General features: G+C 38.1%; 1 protein-coding gene across 1 annotated transcript in view; it reads right to left on the bottom strand.

Annotated features, from left to right (window-relative positions):
* The window catches only part of LOC127673189 (uncharacterized), a 234,185-nt gene that overhangs the window by 199,941 nt on the left and 12,006 nt on the right, over window positions 1-22,238 (bottom strand). Inside the window, 1 exon segment of the mRNA XM_052168797.1 lies at window positions 21,494-22,162. Within this exon segment, the coding sequence (XP_052024757.1) occupies window positions 21,494-22,162 (669 nt within the window).

Raw genomic sequence — 22,238 nt, 5'->3', positions numbered from 1 at the left:
TTGATGTCAGGAGATTTTCTGTAAAGTTAGTTTTGGTAGGGATGAAAAAATTTTAATAAAAAGTTTTCTAATACTATAATATAAGTCTTTTTTCGTGAACTACTAGAATAGAAAATATCTTAAGAGAATTAAGTTAAAAGTTCTTTAATGTTTTTGGGGTTTGGCATTAAAGTTGGTGGTGGGGGATTGGAGAATAAATCCATTAATATTAAAAATTTTAATTATAGAAATTAAGTGAAATAAAGTAATATGTCTAAAAAGCATTAAGATATTAGCCTTCGATGATTTGGTTATGTGGACTAATGATCCTTCACTTAATGTCCAGCTACATGATAAGTTGCCCTTCATGCCTTGACGGCTATGCTGAGTCACAGCATCCTAAAAATAAAAAAATACCAACTGCCCGAGACAGTAATGGAAGTCTTGGCTGATTAGACCCGTACCATCGAGATGTCTTATTTAAGGGGAACGTATGGGCGATAACGCAATCAATGGCCCTGAAGTAAGAAGCAGATGTCTGATAAAGTTTCAGTTTAGCTACCCTCAAGTGTTATGGGCCCAGAGCGAGAAGAGGGGCATGGGTGGGCGGGTTGATGATTTCACGGAGGATGGTAGATTAATAGGCCAAATGGGGAAGGGGATAGTCATATGGAAGAGAAGGGTTTATGACAGAATGGTGTATGTATGATAACGCAGATATGTCTATTGAGCATTAATTATAAATGTAAGAAAATAATATTCATGTTATGAATGGTCTTATGTATGATTAAGATGACTTATGTGCTATTACATTAACTTACTTTACTTGCTTATATGCAAGGGGAATGTAATTTAATGTACTATATACATAAATGTAATAATGTACTATATAAATTTATGTACTCAAGAAGTAGTTTAACAAGAATATCAGCTTTGGGTGTTGATGGTAGAGAGGCAGTCCTTCTTCTTGATGCCCTGAGAAGATAGTTCTTCATTTTTTGGTTTACAAGACCAAGGTAATTTTTATAATATCAGGACATAGGTTTCATTTTAATATTTTATCTTCGATGATTCCTGAGATAGGTATAAGGATGAGGATAATAGAGAAGTAGCTGATTGAGGCTAGTTGGCCGATGATAATGAATGGGTGTTCTACTGGTTGACCTCCAATTCAGGTTAGAACAAGAAGGTTGGCAACTAGTATTCAGTACAGGGTTTGGGTAATTAGCCGAAATATTAGGCTACGTTGTTTGGAGTTGTGAAGAAATGGTAATAGGGCTAGGATTAGAATAGATAAGATTAGAGCTAGAACCCCACCTAGTTTATTAGGGATGGATCATAGGATTGCGTAGGCGAATAGGAAGTATCATTCTGGTTTGATGTGTTGCGGAATATTTAGTAGGTTAGCAGGCATGTAGTTGTCTGGATCACCTAGTAGATCTGGAAAAGAAAGAACTAAGGTTATTAGGAATGAGACTATTATGAGCACACCTAGGATGTCTGCAATTGTATAGTATGGGTGAAATGCGATTTTATCGGCATCTGAATTAAGGCCTGTTGGATTATTTGACCCAGTTTCGTGAAGAAATATAAGGTGGACAACTACTAGGGCAATAATGATGAATGGAAGAATAAAGTGAAAAGCGAAAAAACGTGTTAGTGTAGCTTTGTCTACTGAGAACCCTCCTCAGATTCATTCTACTAGGGTAGTTCCGATGTATGGGATTGCTGATAGTAAGTTTGTAATTACTGTTGCTCCTCAGAAGGACATTTGTCCTCATGGAAGAACATATCCTATGAATGCTGTGGATATTACTGCAAATAAAAGGATTACACCGATGTTTCATGTTTCTATGAAAGTATAGGATCCGTAGTATATTCCTCGTCCTACGTGTAGAAATAGGCAAATGAAGAATATTGAAGCTCCGTTTGCATGTATATATCGGATCAATCATCCGTATTTTACGTCTCGGCAAATATGAGTTACTGAAGAAAATGCTGTTATTGTGTCTGATGTGTAGTGTATTGCTAGAAATAGGTCTGTGAGCATTTGGATTATAAGGCAAATTCCTAGTAGAGAACCAAAGTTTCATCATGATGAGATGATAGATGGGGCTGGGAGGTCGATGAAAGAGTGGTTGATAATTTTTAGTAGTGGGTGTGTTTTTCGAATGTTTGTCATTAGGTTTCTATAGTTGAATTACAACGATGATTTTTCATGTCATTAGTCGCAGTTAAGTGCTATGTGGAAATAATGATAAATTATATTTCTGTTTTAAGTTTATTATTTTTAACTGGATGTCTTGGGTTGGCTTTAAAAGCTTCTCCTATTTATGGTGGATTGGATTAATTGTTAGTGGGTTTTTAAGATGCTTAATGGTTTTAGGGTTTGGTGGTTCATTTTTAGGGTTAATAGTGTTTTTAATTTATTTGGGTGGTATAATGGTAGTGTTTGGGTATACTACTGCTATAGCTACTGAGGAATTTCCTGAGACTTGAGGGTCTAATTGAATGGCTTTTAGTATTCTGGTTGTTGGAGTATCAATGGAGTTGTTAATTATGTATATGTTAAGTTATTATAGTGAAGTGGAGTTGGTAAATTTTGATAGTTTAAATGATTGCTTAATATACGAGATTGATGATGTAGGTGTGATGTTAGAGGGAGGAATTGGTGTTGCGGCTATATATAGTTGTGCTACTTGAATAATAGTAGTTGCTGGGTGGTCTTTATTTGCTGGAATTTTTATCATTATTGAAATTACTCGAGACTAGTAATGTAAATTAAGATTACTAGAAGTAGGGAAATTAAAAATGATAAAAAATATAACTTTACTAACTCTTTTTGATTGGTTAGCAGTTTTGAAATATGGGAGTGGATTGTTGAAGTGGATTCTGGGATAGATTTTTCTAGTCATGATAAATGTAGAAGGTTAAGAGATACTTTAAAACTTGATATTAGAGTACTAGTGGGGATAATTCGGGCAATAATTAATGGGAAGTGTCCTAGTGATGTAGAGAATGATGAGTATGGGTTTTTTTTTTTTTTTTTGTTAATAGAGAGGTTTAGTGTGAGGTTATTAAGTTCTAGGGCTATTAGGAATCCTAAAATGGAGATTGCTAGAGCTGTAGTTTTTAGATATCATGCTATTATGAGAATTGGGATGTTAGTTGGTGGGATGTTATAAGACATAAAAAATCCGGCTAGACGTTTAATTGGGTTTATGAGGTATGGATTGTTTTCATTAATTGAGATTATTGGTGGGAATCGTGGTTTTGATATGACTACAAAGTAAATGATTCGTATGCTGTATATGGCTGTTATTGATGTAGCGATTAGTGTAATTAATTGGGCTCAGGAATTGGTATTACAGGTGTTGATAGCTTCAATAATTAGGTCTTTTGAGTAGAAGCCTGTGAGGAATGGTATTCCCGTTAAGGCTAGGCTGCCGATTGTAAGGCAAGATGATGTGAATGGTATAGTTTTTGTTATATTCCCTATTTTTTGGATATCTTGTTCGTCGTTTAGGCTATGAATGATTGATCCTGAGCATATAAAGAGCATAGCTTTAAAGAATGTATGAGTGCAAATGTGAAGGAAGGCTAAATAGGGATGGTTAATTCCTAAGGTTACTATTATTAGTCCTAGTTGACTGGATGTGGAAAATGCTACAATTTTTTTTAATGTCGTTTTGGGTGAGGGCAGAGCTGGTATTGAATAGAGTGGTTAGGGCTCTACGACATAGTATTATTGTTAGAATGGAAGGGTTGTTTGATGTCAGTGGGTGAAATCGAACTAGTAAGAAGATGCCTGCTACTACTATAGTGCTAGAGTGAAGGAGGGCTGATACTGGTGTTGGTCCTTCTATGGCGGATGGGAGTCATGGCTGGAGGCCAAATTGGGCTGATTTCCTTGTTGCTGTGATTAGTAGACCTAGAAGGGGGATTATATTATTATTATCTGTAAGCATAATTTGTTGTAGTTCTCAGGAGTGTATATTTAGGCAGAATCATGTTCTGGCTAAAATGAATCCGATAACTCCAGTTCGATTATATAAAATTGCTTGTAGGGCTGCTGTATTTGCATCTGCTCATCCGAATCATCATCCAATAAGTAGGAATGACATGATTCCAACTCCTTCTCATCCAATGAATAGTTGAAATAGGTTGTTAGCTGAGGTTAAAATTAGTATGGTAATAAGGAAGAGTAATAAGTACTTGATAAATCGGTTGATGTTAGGGTCTGAGTGTATATATCATGATGAGAATTGAATAATAGATCATGTAACGAATAATGCTACGGATATAAATATAATTGAGAAATAATCTATTTTGAAGCTCATTGATAGTTCGATAGAATTTATTGTTGTTCAATGTCATGAAGTAATTATATATTCTGCATTATAGTAGAATAGTATTATTAGTGGAAGTAAGCTTAGAAAGAATGAGAATTTAATTGATAGCATTGCATGAAGGGGAAAGTAAATATATTTAGATAGGCTAGTTATAGATATTATGATTGGTATAAGTAGTGTCATAAAATAGATAAAATAGAAGATGTTATGGTGTTTATTACTTTCATTTAGATTTACACTAAGAATTTTGGTTCTTAAGAGCAATGGATTACTTTTGTCCTATAAAAGTAAGAAAGCCATGAATTTAAGCATGGGAGCATGAATTAGCAGTTCTTGCATACTTTCTTGGTAAATAAAGAGGGTTATTTCTTATTTTTAGATTCACAGTCTAATGTTTTTTTTAAACTATATTTACATATTGTTAGTCCTGTAATAAGTTTTGGGCTGATAGTTAATAGAGTTAGGGGGATAATGTGGAGACTTATGAGTGTAAGTTCTCGTGTATGTGAAGGTTGAAGGTTATTTATATGGTTGGTTAGTTTTCCTCGTTGGGTTGTAATAATTGTATATATTGAGTATATGCCTGTAATAAAAATATTAATTCCTATGAGGATAATAGAGAAATTTGATCAGGAGAAAAGTGATATTGTGATAAATAACTCTCCAATTAGGTTAATTGATGGAGGAAGAGCAAGGTTAGCTAGGCTTGCAATTAGTCATGAGGTTGCTATAAGTGGGAAGATTATTTGCAGGCCTCGGGTTATAATTATGGTTCGGCTGTGGATACGTTTGTAGTTTGAATTTGCTAGACAGAATAATAATGATGTTAATCCGTGTGCGATTATTAATATAGTGACTCCTATAAAGCTTCAGGGAGTTTGAATTATAATAGATGCAATAACTAGGGCTATATGGCTGACTGAGGAATATGCAATTAGTGATTTTAGGTCTGTTTGACGTAGGCAGATTGAACTTGTTATAATTATACCTGATAAAGATAGGAGAATAAATGGATAAGCTATATATTTGGTTAGAGGGTCTAGGATAATGGAAATTCGTATTATTCCATAGCTTCCTAATTTAAGTAGGACAGCTGCTAGAATTATAGATCCTGCGATTGGAGCCTCAACGTGAGCTTTTGGGAGTCATAGGTGAACTCCATATAATGGTATTTTAATGAGAAATGCTATTATGCATGCTAGTCATATAATATTATTTGTTCATGAGTGGTTAAGGGAGTTAGTAGTTAATGATAAAATTATAATGTTGAGTGTTCCTGTGAAATTTTGAATATGAATTAGAGCAATTAGGAGGGGAATTGAGCCAATTAATGTATAAAATAAGAACTAAAGTCCTGCATTTAAGTGTTCTGTTTGGTTTCCTCATTGTGTAATAATGATTAATGTGGGAATGAGGGTGAATTCAAATAGAACATAGAATATGATTAGTTCGGTTGCTGAGAAAGTTATGACTAATAAAATTTGTAGGCTAGTAAGTAAAGAAATGTAGAGTTATTGATATAATATTTTTTTCTTTTTTTAGGTGATTTTGGCTGGCTATAAGTATTAGTGGTAATAATCAGGTTGTTAAAATAATTAATGGAGTGGATAATGGATCTGAGGAAAATATAAGTGAGAAATTTAAATAATTTTCATCTGTTTGTCATAAAATTGATAGGCTAATTAGACTAACTAAAAAGCTGTAGGAGGTTACATATGTTCATACTTTTTTTGGATTAGAGAGTTAGGTTAATGGGAGAAGTATTAATGATAGGATGATAATTTTTAGCATTGTAGTAAGTTGAGGTTTTGTATGTAATCAGTTCCATATGTGTTTGATACTTTTACTAGAAGAACTAATCCTACTGCTTCTTCGCATGCAGCAAATACTAGAATTGTAATTGGGATTGGCATTTGTGGGAAGCCGTCCTGAGATATTTGGACTTATGCTTACTCTTGGCCCTAAGGTGGTCGCTGCTAAAATATAAGAACAATTAACTAGAGCCTTCTCCTTGAGCTTGCGGTGTGAGAAGATTCCGAGAATACCACAAGATGTTCCTGCCCTAACCACGGAATATACCTGCTGGCGTTAACTCCGGGTGTCCTCTCCAGATGACCAGATGACCTCCTCACTTGCTTCCTGCTTCGACCCCTAGGGGTGTCTCTGCCCTTCCCTCCTTTGTCTGGTGTGAAGGTTATTTCCTTCTCTGTAAGACTTAAAACCCACTTACCTCCCCGACATTAAATGAAGCCATGGCACAACCCAGACTGACTCTGACTTTGTTAGCGTGCTTAGCTTCCTTTCTCTCTTCCCCCCATTTTTGACCCTCGGGTAGTGCCCCTTCGGGACCCGGGAATAACTGGACCTGCTGGCCGGGTCATAGTGGTGCCTGAACAGGGACCCGAAGTACGGTCAACTACCGGACAACGGAGGAGAAATCCTGGGAAAAGGACTGAAGGACCCCACAGACCGCATCACACATGTGTCGCTGGAGGGGCAGGTAAGTGGACAAACATTGTCGTCCGATTGTCATAGGGAAACAATTATTAAAAGAGGCTAAAGAGGCTTGATTCATAGGAGAAATCAAGCAATCATTAAGGGAGAGAGGAGTAAGAGTTAAGAAAAAAGATTTAATTAAGTTGTTTTGTTTTGTCATGAAAAACGTCCTTGGTTGGTTTTAAGTGGACCTGGCATTCACCCGCTAACATGGACTAGGGATGGTAAAGAAATTAATAAGATTTTGAAAACAGGTACAGGTGAACCAATGTCTGATACATTCTTTAGTTACCAGGGGCTAATTCAGAGTGCGAACAATGACCCTGCTGAATATTGCCTCTACCCTTTGTCGCGGGCAGCTTCTGTGACCTCACTTTCCCCTAAAAAGAACTCTGCAAAACCTTCCTCAGTCGTTATAGACAGGCCTGAGTGCCCGTAATCAGCTCCTGAAACTTCTCTTTATCCTCCGATCCTGAGGGACCCATCCCTTGCTGATATGCCATTAAGTTAAGAGACCCCCCGGGGAGAAAGCCAACTTGGAGGAGAAAAGCTGCAGAGAGCAAGTAGCCCTCTTAAAGGAGCTATGAGGGACAAATGGTCACTCTAACTTCAAGATTTATTTCAAACTCAAATGCCTAGAAAAAGCCAGAGCCAAAACAAGCCCCTCCACATGGCCTGCCACCCTATACCCAGCGATAGGCATGCAGCGTGGCTCCTCTCAGTCAGGTTCCTCAGACCTTTACTGGATCCAGGCAATCACCAGAGATCGTCCTATACTATCAGCTTTAAAATAAATGGTAAAAGCTTTGAGGGCATCTTAGACTCAGGTGCCGATTCTACTGTGATCTCGCAAAGTGCTTGCCCACCCCCCCGCCCCCAATTGGCATTTGCAAGCCTCTCTGACCCATCTGCAGGAGATTGGACAAGCAAAAAATACTCTGCAGAGCTCACAGTTGCTGACTTGGGAGGACAGAAGGAAATACTGGCTCTACTCAGCCCTTCGTGGTCCCTGGTCTGCCTGTTAACCTCTGGGGAAGAGAAATTCTCTCTCAAATGAAAGTCCTTATGTGTGGTCCTAATGAGGTTATTGCTCAGCAAATGCTCTCCCAGAGCTATCTCCCTGGACAGGGACTAGGCAAAAATGGACAGGGGAGACCCATACAGGTACTGGAGACCCATACAAGTCAGAGACTGCTGCTGAAGCAGCCAAGGAGAAGCCTCTCACAGGCAGCATGTAAGACCTGGACTGCAGAGAAATTCCTGGGCTCGACTTCCCTCTCCACAGGTGTGTGTGTTTAACTAGGCATCCTCCTTTCCCCTTGTTAAATATTAAGAGAAAAAGCAGGTTTCAGAAAAGCAGTTTTTCCATGTGTAGGACACAGTATTAAAAAAAAAGAATGGTTGGAAGCTATCTCAAAACTCTCCTGGTGAGGACAGGAAAGCGGGAGATGTCCTGTTTTCTCTCTGAAACCTACTGGAGATCACTTTAGTTCAGGTTAAGATATTTGGATCTCTTTGTGACATCAAGTTTCCTTGCTGTCTGTTTTTTGTCTTTTGGCGCACCAAAACTTGTCAATATGTGTGTCAGTTTGTGTTGTCTATTGTTTTGTTTGGCTGAATGATTGGTCGTTTTTCTGTTTTCTGTTAAAAAGAAAAAAATGGTAAAAAAAAAAAAAAAAAAAAACAACAACAACAACAACAAAAAAAAACTTTATCTTGCTGGCAGTCCTGCCAATTGCAGTTTACACAGAGTAGGCTAATTTGAGGTGCCCCACATTCATAAGTAGGCGTAAAACACAGCTAAAGGAAAAAAAATTATGTGCAGCAGTGACAATGTGGCACACGCCTTTAATCCCAGCACTTGGGAGGTAGAATGCAGGGCAGCGCATGGCTCGCGGGGCACAGGCAATAACGGCGGCCGCCAGAGAGCCCGGAACTCTGCGGGCCATGAGCCGGTACACCCGGCAGCGGCAACGTGCTCAACTTTTCTCTTGAAGGGCCAATAATCTCCAGTTTGGGAAAACTCTGGTTTAACTAATAAAATTCGTGTAATCGCTTTATTTTGTTTTTAATTAGGTCTTAATGGTATAAGGTTTTACATATCTTGACTATAGAGTTATAAATTAATTGGCTATGATTTAAAAGATATAGTGTTATTAAGAAAAGGTTAGTTTAAAACTGGTGATTCAGTGTCAGAGCCATCTTAACTAGCTACACGTGGCATGATGCAACCTAGGAAATACAGGCCTCTAAGATGCTTCTAAATTGGCTTGGTGTTTCGTGTGAAAATCTTGGCCTGGAGCAGTAATGGTACCCAATGGTACTTGTATTCAGGAGCATAGAATGACTCTCTTCTAAAAGGCTACATTCAGCGGCTATACACACAGCCAATGGCTGAATGAAGATGGAGGGCGTCCATGGAAGAGTATGCAGAAGGCTTGTAGCCTTGAAGGGGAAAGGAGAAATAACAGAATCACCTAAACTGAACACTGGGTGCTTTCCTAGCCTGAATCACCACCACCCAAACAACGTGTGTGGACTGGATCTAGTCCTCTCTGCACAAATGACGGAAATGGGCAACTCGGCCTTCATGAGGACAATTTCACAGCCTGTTGCCTCTCTGTGGTATATGTTGTAGCTGTGGTGCCTTGTGTGGCTTCTGTGGGAGAGGATATGCATAGCCTCAAAAAGACTTGATGAGCAGTGTGAGGGTGTATCCTTTAGAAACACTTACTCAGAGGAAAAATTTCAAGGGTTGGGAAGCGTTACGGCAGGTGGTGACTGGGAGGGGAGCAGTGAGTGGGATATAAAAAATTAAAATAATAATCTAAAGGATAAAATAAACTAGTAAACTTTGTAAAATACAATATTTAAAAGTCACTGCACCATTCAAAGATATGGCAATAATATGTCACCACTTCATTTTTCCCTACTGTTTCATTGAAGGCAAATACATATTGCTTAAAAAGAGTTCTCAGGTAATTCTAGCAATGAACACTAAAGACACTGGAGGTTGAAGATAGAGCTTGAGAGCTTCATTTTATCGGGTTCCCTTTGGATTCTGGCTTTTCTCATTACTTTTATTGATAGAATACTTTAAAATTAGAAGGGTAGGGGGAGACTTTTCTGTCTTAATTTATTCAGAGGAAAATGGAGGGATCGGAAGGGGTTTGCAGGGTGGGGCCCAGTGTGTTTTATCTTGATGACATAAGAAAACAATCTGGGGAAGACCCTGGGGAGGAAGCCTGTAAGCAGTGCTCCTCCGTGGCTTCTGCTTTGGGTTTTGCTCACAGGGCCTGACTCGAGTCCTCTTCACAACGGACTGCACGCTCTGACACAGAACACACACTTCCCTCCCCGTGTTCCTTTACATTATGGTGATGTTCCACAACAATAGAAACGGAACTCATGCACAGGTGATGTTTGTTCTCTTTATGAAATGTGTGTCCTTCACAAACCTCACTGCCTCTGCACAACCACAGTGACTCATGGAGGGAGACACTGACGTCAGTGGATGCTGATGGCTGCACGTCTATCGAGGGGTTAAAGTTTGTTTCTTTACTTAGGGTTTCTTTACCTTTATGCTAGGTTAGAGATCTTAGAAAAGAGGCCTTATAAACTTCTTACACTAAGAAATGATGGGTTAAGGGTTTTTACCTGGGGCCTGGATGGTCAGTGAATTAATTTATTTTGACGTTATCTGTGGCCGGTTAATAAATAACCATATTATCTGAATGATATCTTTTGGTTGGAAGTCACAGAGCTAAGAAAAACAGGAGCCTGGGATGTCTGATTGGCATATTTCTGGGAGTACAGGGTCCATGTGAGGTTGTGCTTTCCTTCCTGGATTGGCAGGGAGCTGCACAATCCCATCCATAAATCACACTGCTTGGTTACGCACTCTGCTGAGGTTTCATCATGACGGACACAGAATGATAGGCTGGGATTATCACAGTCTTCACGGATACAGGGGAGGTGTCTGAATGAACTTTATCTGCTCACATTATCATCCAGGGATGTGTTTTGAGAGAAGTGCAACTGGGGGAATAGACACTCTTCCTGGTGCAGACCCTAGAACTTCGTTCCTGAGGGAACCCCTTTTGCATCCTCTCACATGTAGTCACCATCAAACGCCTTTAAATCTGATCTGAAAAGCCAGCCAAGCTCTTATATTATCAAATATAATATAATATATATAATTATATATATATATATATATCACTGCATAAGTAGCTGTCATGTGTTGGACGTAGAATGTGGTCTTGTGGCCGATTTCAAGAGGCAACTCTGTGGCCCAAGGGTCTAAATTTCCCTTTTCATGTCGCCAATATTCCTGAGCCTCACAGCATCCAGGAGAGGGGGAGGCGCACACAGAACCTGGTGAGGTTCAGATGATGGGCGTTGGGAGAGGATCTGCATGTAAACCAAAGGAGGAGTCCCTGTACAATATTCCCTAGGACCTCAGGTCGTAGCATAGCACACACACACACACACACACACAGACATACATACAAACACAAAGACACATACACATGCACATACATATACACAAAACACACAAACACAAATACACACACACACACACATGCACATGAGCTTGAAAACACACACACACACACACATACATACACATACACACACAAGGAGTACAGTAGAAGCACATACTTTCTTTTCTTCATCCACATTCTGAATAATCTAACCACTGTAAAACACACTGAGAGGATCTGCAAGTAAACCGAAGGAGGAGTCCCTGTACAATATTCCCTAGGACCTCAGGTCCTAGCATAGCGCGCACATACACACACACACACACACACACACACACACACACACTGAAGTATACACAAACACACACACACACACATGCACATGTACTTGAAAACACACACACACACACAGACACACACACACACACACACTCACACACACACACACACACACACAGAGCACAGACACACACACACACACACAGAGCACAGTAGGGGCTCATACTTTCTTTTCTTCAACCACATTCTAAATAATCTGACCACTGCAAAAGAAAACACAGCGCAGCTCTACACACTGAACAATAAAATCCTGGCATGACTGGAGACAGTGACCTGCTAATACCGCAGTCTCTTTTTTTCACAATCACACCGGAAACAATAATCTCTCTGAGAGACTTTTCCTACTGAGATCCATGGGTTAACCCGTGGGGAGTCAACATGGAATGAGTCTTGGCTATGTAGGCGGAGTTCCTTACAGTTGTCATTGCCAGTCTCACTGTTCATACATCACACACACACAGCCGCACTCTGAGCATGGAGATCAGGGTGGATATTGTTACTTTCCTTAACAATATGTCTGTCCTCTCACCGGACTTGCTGTTGTCATTTTGAGGGTTGGATATTCTACTTACCGGTTTGCTGAATTCCAGCATCACGGGTTGGTGAACTTGAGTTCTTCTCTAGCACTGAAGCTTGGGTAAGTAGAATGTTCTCTGATGTGTGTGTGTGTGTGTGTATTTTCTGTTCCTACTGTGTGTTTTTTTTTCAAGCCAGAGAAATGACATTCACAGGTCACAGCCTTTTATTTTACAAGGAGAAATAATAGTAGACCACGATTAATCAAAGGAAATGACATTCACAGGTCACAGCCTTTTATTTTACAAGGAGAAATAATAGTAGACCACGATTGATCAAAGGAAATGACATTCACAGGTCACAGCCTTTTATTTTACAAGGAGAAATAATAGTAGACCACGATTAATCAAAGGAAATGACATTCACAGGTCACAGCCTTTTATTTTACCAGGAGAAATAATAGTAGACCACGATTAATCAAAGGAAATGACATGCACAGGTCACAGCCTTTTATTTTACAAGGAGAAATAATAGTAGACCACGATTAATCAAAAGAAATGACATTCACAGGTCACTGCCTTTTATTTTACAAGGAGAAATAATAGTAGACCACGATTAATCAAAAGAAATGACATTCACAGGTCACAGCCTTTTATTTTACAAGGAGAAATAATAGTAGACCACGATTAATCAATAGTGATGTTGGTCCAAACCAGAATCGTGTTCTAAACCAAGACACGTTGATCATAATTTTCCCATTTTTTAAATTCCTGTGTTCACTTTGTCATCCTGACAACACTCCCCTCGTCTCCTACCCCTCGCCTGGTCTCTAACCTGAACAGCTCCCCTTCCCCTTTGAGAAGATGGAGGAACCCTCCAGTGTACACACTCACCCTGGGACGTCAATCAACTACACGACAACGCACACCCTCTTCCACCGAGTTTACACAAGTCAGTCCGGTTAGAACAGGACTCACAATAACACAACAGAGTCAAGGTTAGCACCTGTACAAGTTGTGTAGCAGCCCACATGAGCACCAAGCTGCACATTTAATTCTCATGTCAGGGGGAGGGCGAGGCCCAGCCCTTGTATGCGCTCTGGTTGATGAGTGAGTATCTGAGAGCCCACGGAGTTGACTCTTGTTCTTCTACTGGAGTCCCTGTTCCTTGGAGTTCCTCAGTCCTGCCACAACTGCGTACACAACATTTCTCAGGCTTGGTCTAATATTTTTGTGTGTTTCTGCTTCTCCTTTGGTCAGCTGATGTGCTGATGTGTTCTGAGGGCAGTTATGCTCCGCTCCTGTCTGTGAATCCAGGCTGTCAGATGCAAACAGAGCCTGAGTTTCCAAACTTGTTGAAGGAGAAAGGAAGCCTTGAAATGCGTCACTATTGATAATCTAAGAAAAATTCAGCACATAAATCCAAATTGTCAGGGTTGCTACTGCATTTGTGATGTGGACATCACAAAGGTTTCCATATGTAATCAGACTCGTAGTGACATATATAGTATAGAGAAGAAGGACTTGGGATGGTTGATCTAGAGGGAAGCAGTGAGCAGTATGTAATGTGAATAAGTACAACAAATAAATGAATGAATATATAAATATATTAATCATAAGAAGAAGAATCACGAACACATCCACACATATTCTTGTACTCACACATCCTGTGTAGTATGTAATAAGCTATGAGGAAATATGCACAGCTCTTTATGTCCCTGTGTGTATGATGGAGAGATGTGACTGATGTACTTGAGTGCTCCTTTTATCAACTGTATTTCGTTTGCTCCTAGGAAACCTTAGTTGGCATATTCTGAAATGGAGTGAACAAATCTAATTTCTTAAAACATATGCACTTCAGCGTTTCTGCCTCATATGGGGAGTTACAGTTAGGTATATGGGCATCTACTATATATTTTAAAAATATTAATAAGTGCTTATACTCAACAAATTTTGAAAATTATGACCAGATGGATACTTCTCTAGACAGATACCACTTATGAAACGTAAATCCAGATCAGGTAAACTAAATAAAAATGTTATAACCCCTAAGAAAACAGAAGCACTCATTAAATCAAAACACGCCAAATAAAAAAAAGCCAAACAAACTCAACCAAAAAGAAAAAGACAAAACAAAAGAAAACTAAAAAATTTTAAAAAATTAAAAAAAAAAAAAACACCAACAGAAAAACAAAAACAAAACAAAACAAATAACTGGGCTATATAGGTTCAGGTGAGAATTCTCCAAGACCTTTAAAAAAGAGCTAATAATGATTCTCTTCAATCTATTTTACAAACTAGAAATAGAAATAATAACACTAATTGATTCTAGGATGGTACAGTTATTCTGACATCTAGACCACAGAAAGACACAACAAAGAAAGTGATTTTACACCATATTCAATTATGAATATTGATGCTAAAATACTCCTTGTAGCAGAGGATGGCTTTATCTTATATCAGTGGGAGGGGAGGCTCTTAGTCTTATGGAGGCCTGATGGTACAGCATAGGTGAATGTAAGAGTGTCAAGGCAGGAGTGGATGAGTGGGAGAAGGAGTATCCTCAAAGAGGCAAATTGGACAGAGAATGGGATGAGGGTTGTACAGGTGAACTTGACAAGGTGAATATCATTTGAAATATAAACAATAAAACAATTAATAAAAATCAAAAATTAAAAAAATTGCAAACCAAATCCATGAACACATCCAAACCATAATTCCTCACAAACAAGTAGTCTTCATCCCATGAATTCAGGGATGGTTTACTATATGATAATCTGTCAACGTAATGCAGTATATAAACAAACTCAAAGAAAGAATAATATAATCATATCATTAGATGCTGCAAAAAGACTTTGATAAAATCCAACATGCTTTAGTGTTAAATGTCTTGATGAAAACAAAAATGCAAGGCACCTACGAAAACATAATGACAGTAATATACAGGCAACCAACAGTCAATATCAAATAAATGGAAAGAAACTTTAAGAAATTCCACTAGAATCAGGGATAAGGCACACCATTCTGTTCCTATCTATTCAATATAAAATTTGTAGTTGCAGGTAAAGCAATAAGTCAAAAAAAGGGAGATCAAGTGGATAAATTGGAAAGAAAGAAATATTACTGCTGGTAGAAGATAAAATAATATACACAAGTTACCCACAATATTCTACCAGAGAACTACTACAGCTGATTAAGAACTTCAACCAAATGGCTGGATATAAAATTTACTCAAAGAAATCAGCAGCCATCAATTTAAAAAATATGATGAAAATGCTTAGCAAAAAAATTAGGGAAACAACTTCCTTCACAATAGCTGAAAATAATTTAAAACATTTTGATGCAACTCAAACCAAACATTTGACTTCCTGGTGTGGTAAGAGCTTAAAGTTCCTGAAGAAAGACATTGAAGAAGCCATCAGAAAGTAGAGAGATTACCCATGGTCATGGACTATGTATTGAAATAGTAAAAATAAAAAAAGAAAATCAAGAAATAGACATCTTACCAAAAGAAATGTTCAGTTTCATTGCAATTCACATCAAAAATTCCATTACATATTTTAAAACTTTGAAAAAGGAACTTCATATGGTAAAAAAAAAAAAAAAAAAAAAAAAAAAAAAAAAAAAAAAAAAAAAACAAGGATAACCAAAACAATCCTGGAAAATGAAAAAAAAAAAAAATCTGGATGATTCACCATCCCTACCTTTCAAGCTGTAATACAGAACAATCTTGATAAAAACTGCATGGTTTTGGTACAAAAAAGACAGGTTGATCAATAGATTAGGTCCAATACCCAGAAATAAATGCACATGCATGTGGACACATTTTTTTAATAGAAGCAAAAACTGTCCTATAGAATGAAGACTGTACCTAAAATGAATGGTGCTGGTCTTACTGGCTCTTTGTGAGTACAAGAAGAAATATAGCGTGATATTTATCACCCTGCTCAAAGTATGAGTCCAGGAAGATCATGGACATCAATATAAATCCAGACCCTTTGAAAGTAATGGAAGAGAAACTAGGAATAGACTTGAAGACATTGGCACAGGAGACAATTTTCCATAACAGAACATACATATCCAGGCCATTATAGCCTCAATTAATAAATGGGATCTCATGAAATTTCAAAGCTTCTCTAAGGCAAAAGAAAGTGTCAGGTGCAGGAAATGGCAGCCTAGATATTTTAATATTCATACATCCAACGGAGAGGTTGTGCATGTGTATGTGCATATGTATATGTGTAAATACATGGACATGGAGATATATGTGTATGTGTACGAGTTTATGTATATGTAAAATATGGTACAATTACAAAATGGAATGAATTTTGACTATTAAAAACAAAGACATCATGAAATTTGCAGGCCAACGTATAGAACTAGAAAATATTATCCTGGATGAGATATCACAAACCAAAAACAACATGCAAAGGATGTACATATTGATAAGTGAGTATTACCCCAAAAGTACAAAATACTCATGATAGACCTCACTGACTCCAAGTTAAACAAGAAGGAATAACTAAGTGATGTTATTTTAATCCCATGTCAAAGGAATAAAATAGCCATGGGAGACTGAAGGAGGGAAAGTCCTGGATGGGAGACAGGAAGGGGAAAGCAATAGGGGTAGAATCAGGTATGGGGAGAAAGACAGAGAGCCACAGAGAGCCAGAAGAGTGAATGGTAATATACAGCTCTCAGAGGTATGGGTGTGGGAATATTTAGGAAATTTCAGAGAACTGGATGATGTAAGCTCTGGGGAGTCATGGCAAACACCTTAGCAGAAATGCCCAACAATTCGAATAAGAAATCTAAAGAAACAATCTTCAGTAACCAGATAGGACTCCCAGTGTAATGATGGGGACACAAACTCACCTAGAAAACTTCTGTCCTATTAATAAGAAATGCAGGTAAAAAAAAAAAAAATGGAGCACAGACTGCAGGTATGGCTGAAGAGTGATAGGCCTGCATTCAGACTGATCCCATGGGCAGGCGACAATCCCTGGCACTGTTAGTGATTCAATGCTGTGGTGGCAGAGAGGAGTCTAGCATAGCTGTCTTCTCAGAGGCTGTAATGAGCACCTGACTAAGAAAGATTCAGATTCCCACAGCTATACTTGAGGTGGATATTGGGGATCACATAGGTGAGTTTGGGGAAAGATTGAGGCCCTGACGACTTACAATGTCAACTAACATGTACACCTCGGCGCTCCCAGAGATTGAGCCACCAAAATAATAATAATAATAATAATAATAATAATAATAATAATAAAGAGACTTGTCCAAGGCCCCCTGGAATTCATGTAGTATTAGCCTGCCTTGTGTGATCTCAATGGGTCTGGTTGTGCCTAATCCTGCATAGACTTGATACACTAGGGTCAGGGAATACCCAGGGATGAGGTGATGAACACTGTAAGGAGGGACAAGGTTGGTACAGCAATTGGGATGTAATAAATCAATTAATTAATAATAATAAAATAATTTCATTTATCTCAGTTCCAAGGGATGATGATCATACTTTTCTTCCTTTTGTATTAAATATACTGAGGACTCAGTACGCTGTTATCCAATCTCCTGAACTCAGCATGCATGCATTCTTCTGTTATGAGTTGATCTAAATTTAAATGGTGAGCGTGACATTTAAAAGTAAGTAAACACTTATTAATTTCAATATTCTACATATAATATGGGACTTCTATAAGTCATACTGTTTTTTGTTTACCAAAATAAATATTTGTCTCTGGGGTGAATGGGAAACCTGAGACGCTGATGCTCACAGGAGTTCATTGAGTGACCTTAACTACGATTCATAGCAGAGTGGACATGGAGACTGAGGTGGCCACAACTTATAGCCAGGTGAGAATTCCAGTGCGGGAAGGAAGACATCACACAACCCACAGACCCTTGGGCTGATATGTTACCATGATGACAAGATTCACACGGATAAAGATGGATCAGTGTTTCCCTGAATGCACAACCATTGCGTTGTTCAAATGAAAACCCATCCCATGGCAGCGAGCCAAAGATTGTCACTATAAATGACACTCTGTTGTACTTGCACACAAGAGACTCACACAACTGTCTCCTTAGAGAGATCCAGTCGCTGGTGTAAACAGACGCAGAGACTCAAAAACAAACCTCAGGCGTGGCTTAGAGAGAGTTTTGGAAGAATCAGGGAGAGAATGAAGTGATATAAAATGTGTCAAGGATACCAAAAAAAAAATACCTACAGAATCAACAAACCTTGGTCCATGGGTCTCACAGAGACTCAGTCAACAACCAATGATCACGCAGAGTTGGACGCAGGTCTGGTACCCATGTGTGTCCGATATGCAGCACGGTCTTCATGTGAATTCTTTTTAAAAGTTATTTATTTTTATTCTTTAATCCTTTTGTAAAGTCCAGACTTTATCCCCTTCCTGGTCTGCTGCCTGACTACTCCCAAACCCATACCTTTACCCCTTCTCCAAGAGGATGTCCCCATCCCTCACCCGCACCACAAAAGTCCTCCACACCATGAGACGTCAAGTCTCTCATGGATTAGCGGCATCTTCTCTCACTGAAGCAACAATTTGACAATATATAACACCCCTTCTTTTGAAAAGTACTGAGATCAGGTATACAAGGTCCCTACCTGAAGATTATAAAAGCAATACACAGCAAACCAACATACAATCTCAAATTAAATGGAGAGATATTTGAAGAAACCCCACTAAAATCAGGGTAAAGACAAGGATGCTCACTCCCCCACATGTATTCAATAGAGTATTTGAATTTCTAGCTGAAACAATAAGACAACAAAAGGAGATTAGGTGGATACAAATGGCAAAGAAAAAGTAAAGGTGTCACTATTTGCAAATGATATGATAGTATATGTAAGAAACCTCCAAAATCCAACCAGAGAACTTCTACAGCTCATAAACAAATTCAGGAAAGTGGCTGGATATAAAATTATCTCAAATACATAATTTGGATCCTTTAAAAATTATGTGGGGATGCTTCTGATTCTTTTGTCAGAACACTTATCTCTACCTGGACTGATGTGTTGTGTTTCTTTGGGAAAGGACATGATTTGCCTTGCCTAGACTTGATGCCCCAAGGCTTCGTTGTAGCTAAGGGGGTCTTTCCTGTGAGGTTAAGGATGTATTGAGTGGAGTGATTTGGGAAGTTGAGACTGGGAGAAAAGGGGTCAGGGGTAAGAGCACCCTGGATGTAAAGTGAAAAAAAATATATAAATGAAAGAAATAATAAGTAACATTGGCTATTTTCATCCATCAAAATGTAACATGGACATATTGTGCTTCTTGGTGTTGTTGGCTTACATAGAATAATTATTTGCGTCCTGCTTTGCCCAGCCTATATGAGAAAGCTGGAAGGAGAATTGACATTACATGCTATTGCTTTCCTTGCTTCTTTTGTAAATGATCTTTAATAGGTTGTTTATATTTTAACTGAAGAAAGAATTTAGTTATGATTAATGTTGAATTTTATGTCTCAAGGTCATATTTACAGAGCTATTGTATTACAGGTGCATATTTGGTCTAGATTTCAGACAAAAATATTAAAAGTCCAAAGGTCAAAGACTCTTCTGTGATTAATCCTGTCATGCAAGAGTAATCCGCTATATTTTTGGAAACAATAAAGCACATCATATACCTTGAAATTCACAGGATATACTTTATTATTCGTAAAGGTAATCATGAGGAAATACTGGACCGAAGGAAGACCAAAGCCAGCAGAACAATCTCCAAACTATGCATCTCCATGTTTGATGTCAAAGTATTCTTCAGATCTCCAACTCCTTTCTGCTTTGTTCACTGAAGCACAATTTTTTCTCTTTGACTGGTTTGATTCAATTCCTGAGCAGGTATCAGACAGTTCTAATACCTCAACAACTTGCGGTCTCTAAGATAACTTCAATTTCACAGCTTCTTGTTTCAATGCCCTGAATCCACACATGATCTTCGCTGCTCCTCCAAAGAGATTGGGTCACTTTTCCAGCTCTGCCCTCTGTATCACTTTAAGCTCAGGTTGACTCCATTCTCCTTCTCCTGCTGTTCTTGCTGTTCATCCCATGGTACTTCCATCTTCAAGATGCTGGGTTCTTCTGCTAGAACAAGTCTTGATCCCATAGCGTCCCTTATGCTTGCTCAATGGTGCCAAGCCTCAGCTGTTCTGTATGACAACTTCATGAACTCGAAGTCAGTACCACCTGGGTTATTCTTACACATAACCAAGCTGAGCTGTACCATGAGGTCCAACCTTGGTGAGCTCTAGAACACACCTTTTCTGTCACTCAGAAAATACCAGTCAGTTTTCACCACAGTGATGCTGATTTCTTCTTCATCACCCGTAATTACTAGCTAGCCAGCATCAATTGTCTCAGTATTATTACCATTTAAGACCGAGTTGCTGAGTTCTGCTGCTTACTGGGGCTGGAACAAAGCTCCTTCTGCTACTTTATCAGCAGCTTCCAATATTTCAAATATATCACTGCCTAATCTTGGCTTTCCTGGAACTTGCTTAGAGATCTACCTTGATGTGAAAGATATGCATGACTCTGTCTTGTGAATGGTGGGTTAAAAAGCATGTAACACCATGACATGAACTAGGCCTTTCTGTTTATATTTTAAAATCAGAACCCAGAATCGAAATACATCCCTTAGCAATTTGACACATACTTGTATCTTCATATGTCAACATAAAAACAATAACCAGGTAATAAAAATTCCTAACATGATACAGTTCTCTTTCATACAACTGCAAATCCATGTTTAGCTGAATGTAATCTTGTCCTAATGTAGTCATTCTTTAATGCCATTGAATATCCTTGATCACAAGATTAAACTTCATTCAACTTCCTGATGATACCTTGTATTTTGAACCTTTCTTTTTTTTATTTTTCCTTTCTTAGTTTCTATGCTTGTTAAAAACTTTCAGGCCAAATTCTATGCGGTGATTTTCGTGACTTACTTTATCAATAAAATTAATGTAAACAGCTTTACTTTAACCTCAAGGAAACTCTTCAGACAAAGGCAGCAAACTTCTTTGCACAAGTATCAAAAAAAAAAACAAAACAAAACAAAACAAAAAACAAAAACGAAAAACAAAAACAAAAAAATATCTCCAGAGTGGAAATAATCCCAAACACCTATGTCTATCATATCCTACTATGATACCCTACTAATTCCCACTTAATTCATGATAATATTCATTATGATTCTGTATAGCACACAGAATTAGAAGATTTATCCCTGGTGAAAACACTTTACCATATTGATTACATTAATAAGTTTTCTGTCCGGTGTGTGTTCTTTTATGATACTGGAGAAGAGTGGGTCTTGTAAAGGCTTTACCACATTGATTGCATTCATAAGGTTTCTCTCCAGTATGTGTTCTTTTATGATATTGGAGATTACTGCGCTGTGCAAAGGCTTTACCACATTGATTACATTCATAAGATTTCTCTCCAGTATGTGTTCTTTTATGTCTTTGGAGATGACTGTGCTGTGCAAAGGCTTTACCACATTGATTACATTCATATGGTTTCTCTCCTGTATGTGTTCTTTTATGTCTTTGGAGACTACTGTGATATGCAAAGGCTTTACCACATTGATTACATTCATAAGATTTCTCTCCAGTATGTGTTACTTTATGATATTGGAAAGTACTGTGACATGCAAAGGCTTTCCCACATTGATTGCATACATAAGGATTCTCTCCAGTATGTGTTCTTTTATGATATTGAAAATTAATACGCTGTGCAAAGGCTTTACCACATTGATCGCATTTATAAGGTTTCTCTCCAGTATGTGTCATTTTATGTCTTTGGAGATGACTGGGTCTTGCAAAGGCTTTACCACATTGATTACATTCATGAGGTTTCTCTCCGGTATGTGTTATTTTATGATATTGGAGATTACTGCATCTTGTAAAAGCTTTACCACATATATTACACTCATAGAGTTTCATTCCAGTATATTTTCTTACATGCCTGCAATGATAATTAGCACATGTGAAAACATTATCACATTCATTACTCTGATCAATCAAGTAATCAATATGAATTA

Source organism: Apodemus sylvaticus, chromosome 22 (assembly GCF_947179515.1).
Source record: "Apodemus sylvaticus chromosome 22, mApoSyl1.1, whole genome shotgun sequence".
Lineage (NCBI taxonomy): Eukaryota > Metazoa > Chordata > Mammalia > Rodentia > Muridae > Apodemus > Apodemus sylvaticus.
The sequence above is the reverse complement of the archived record's forward strand: the minus strand, read 5'-3'. Positions and strand labels throughout refer to the sequence as shown.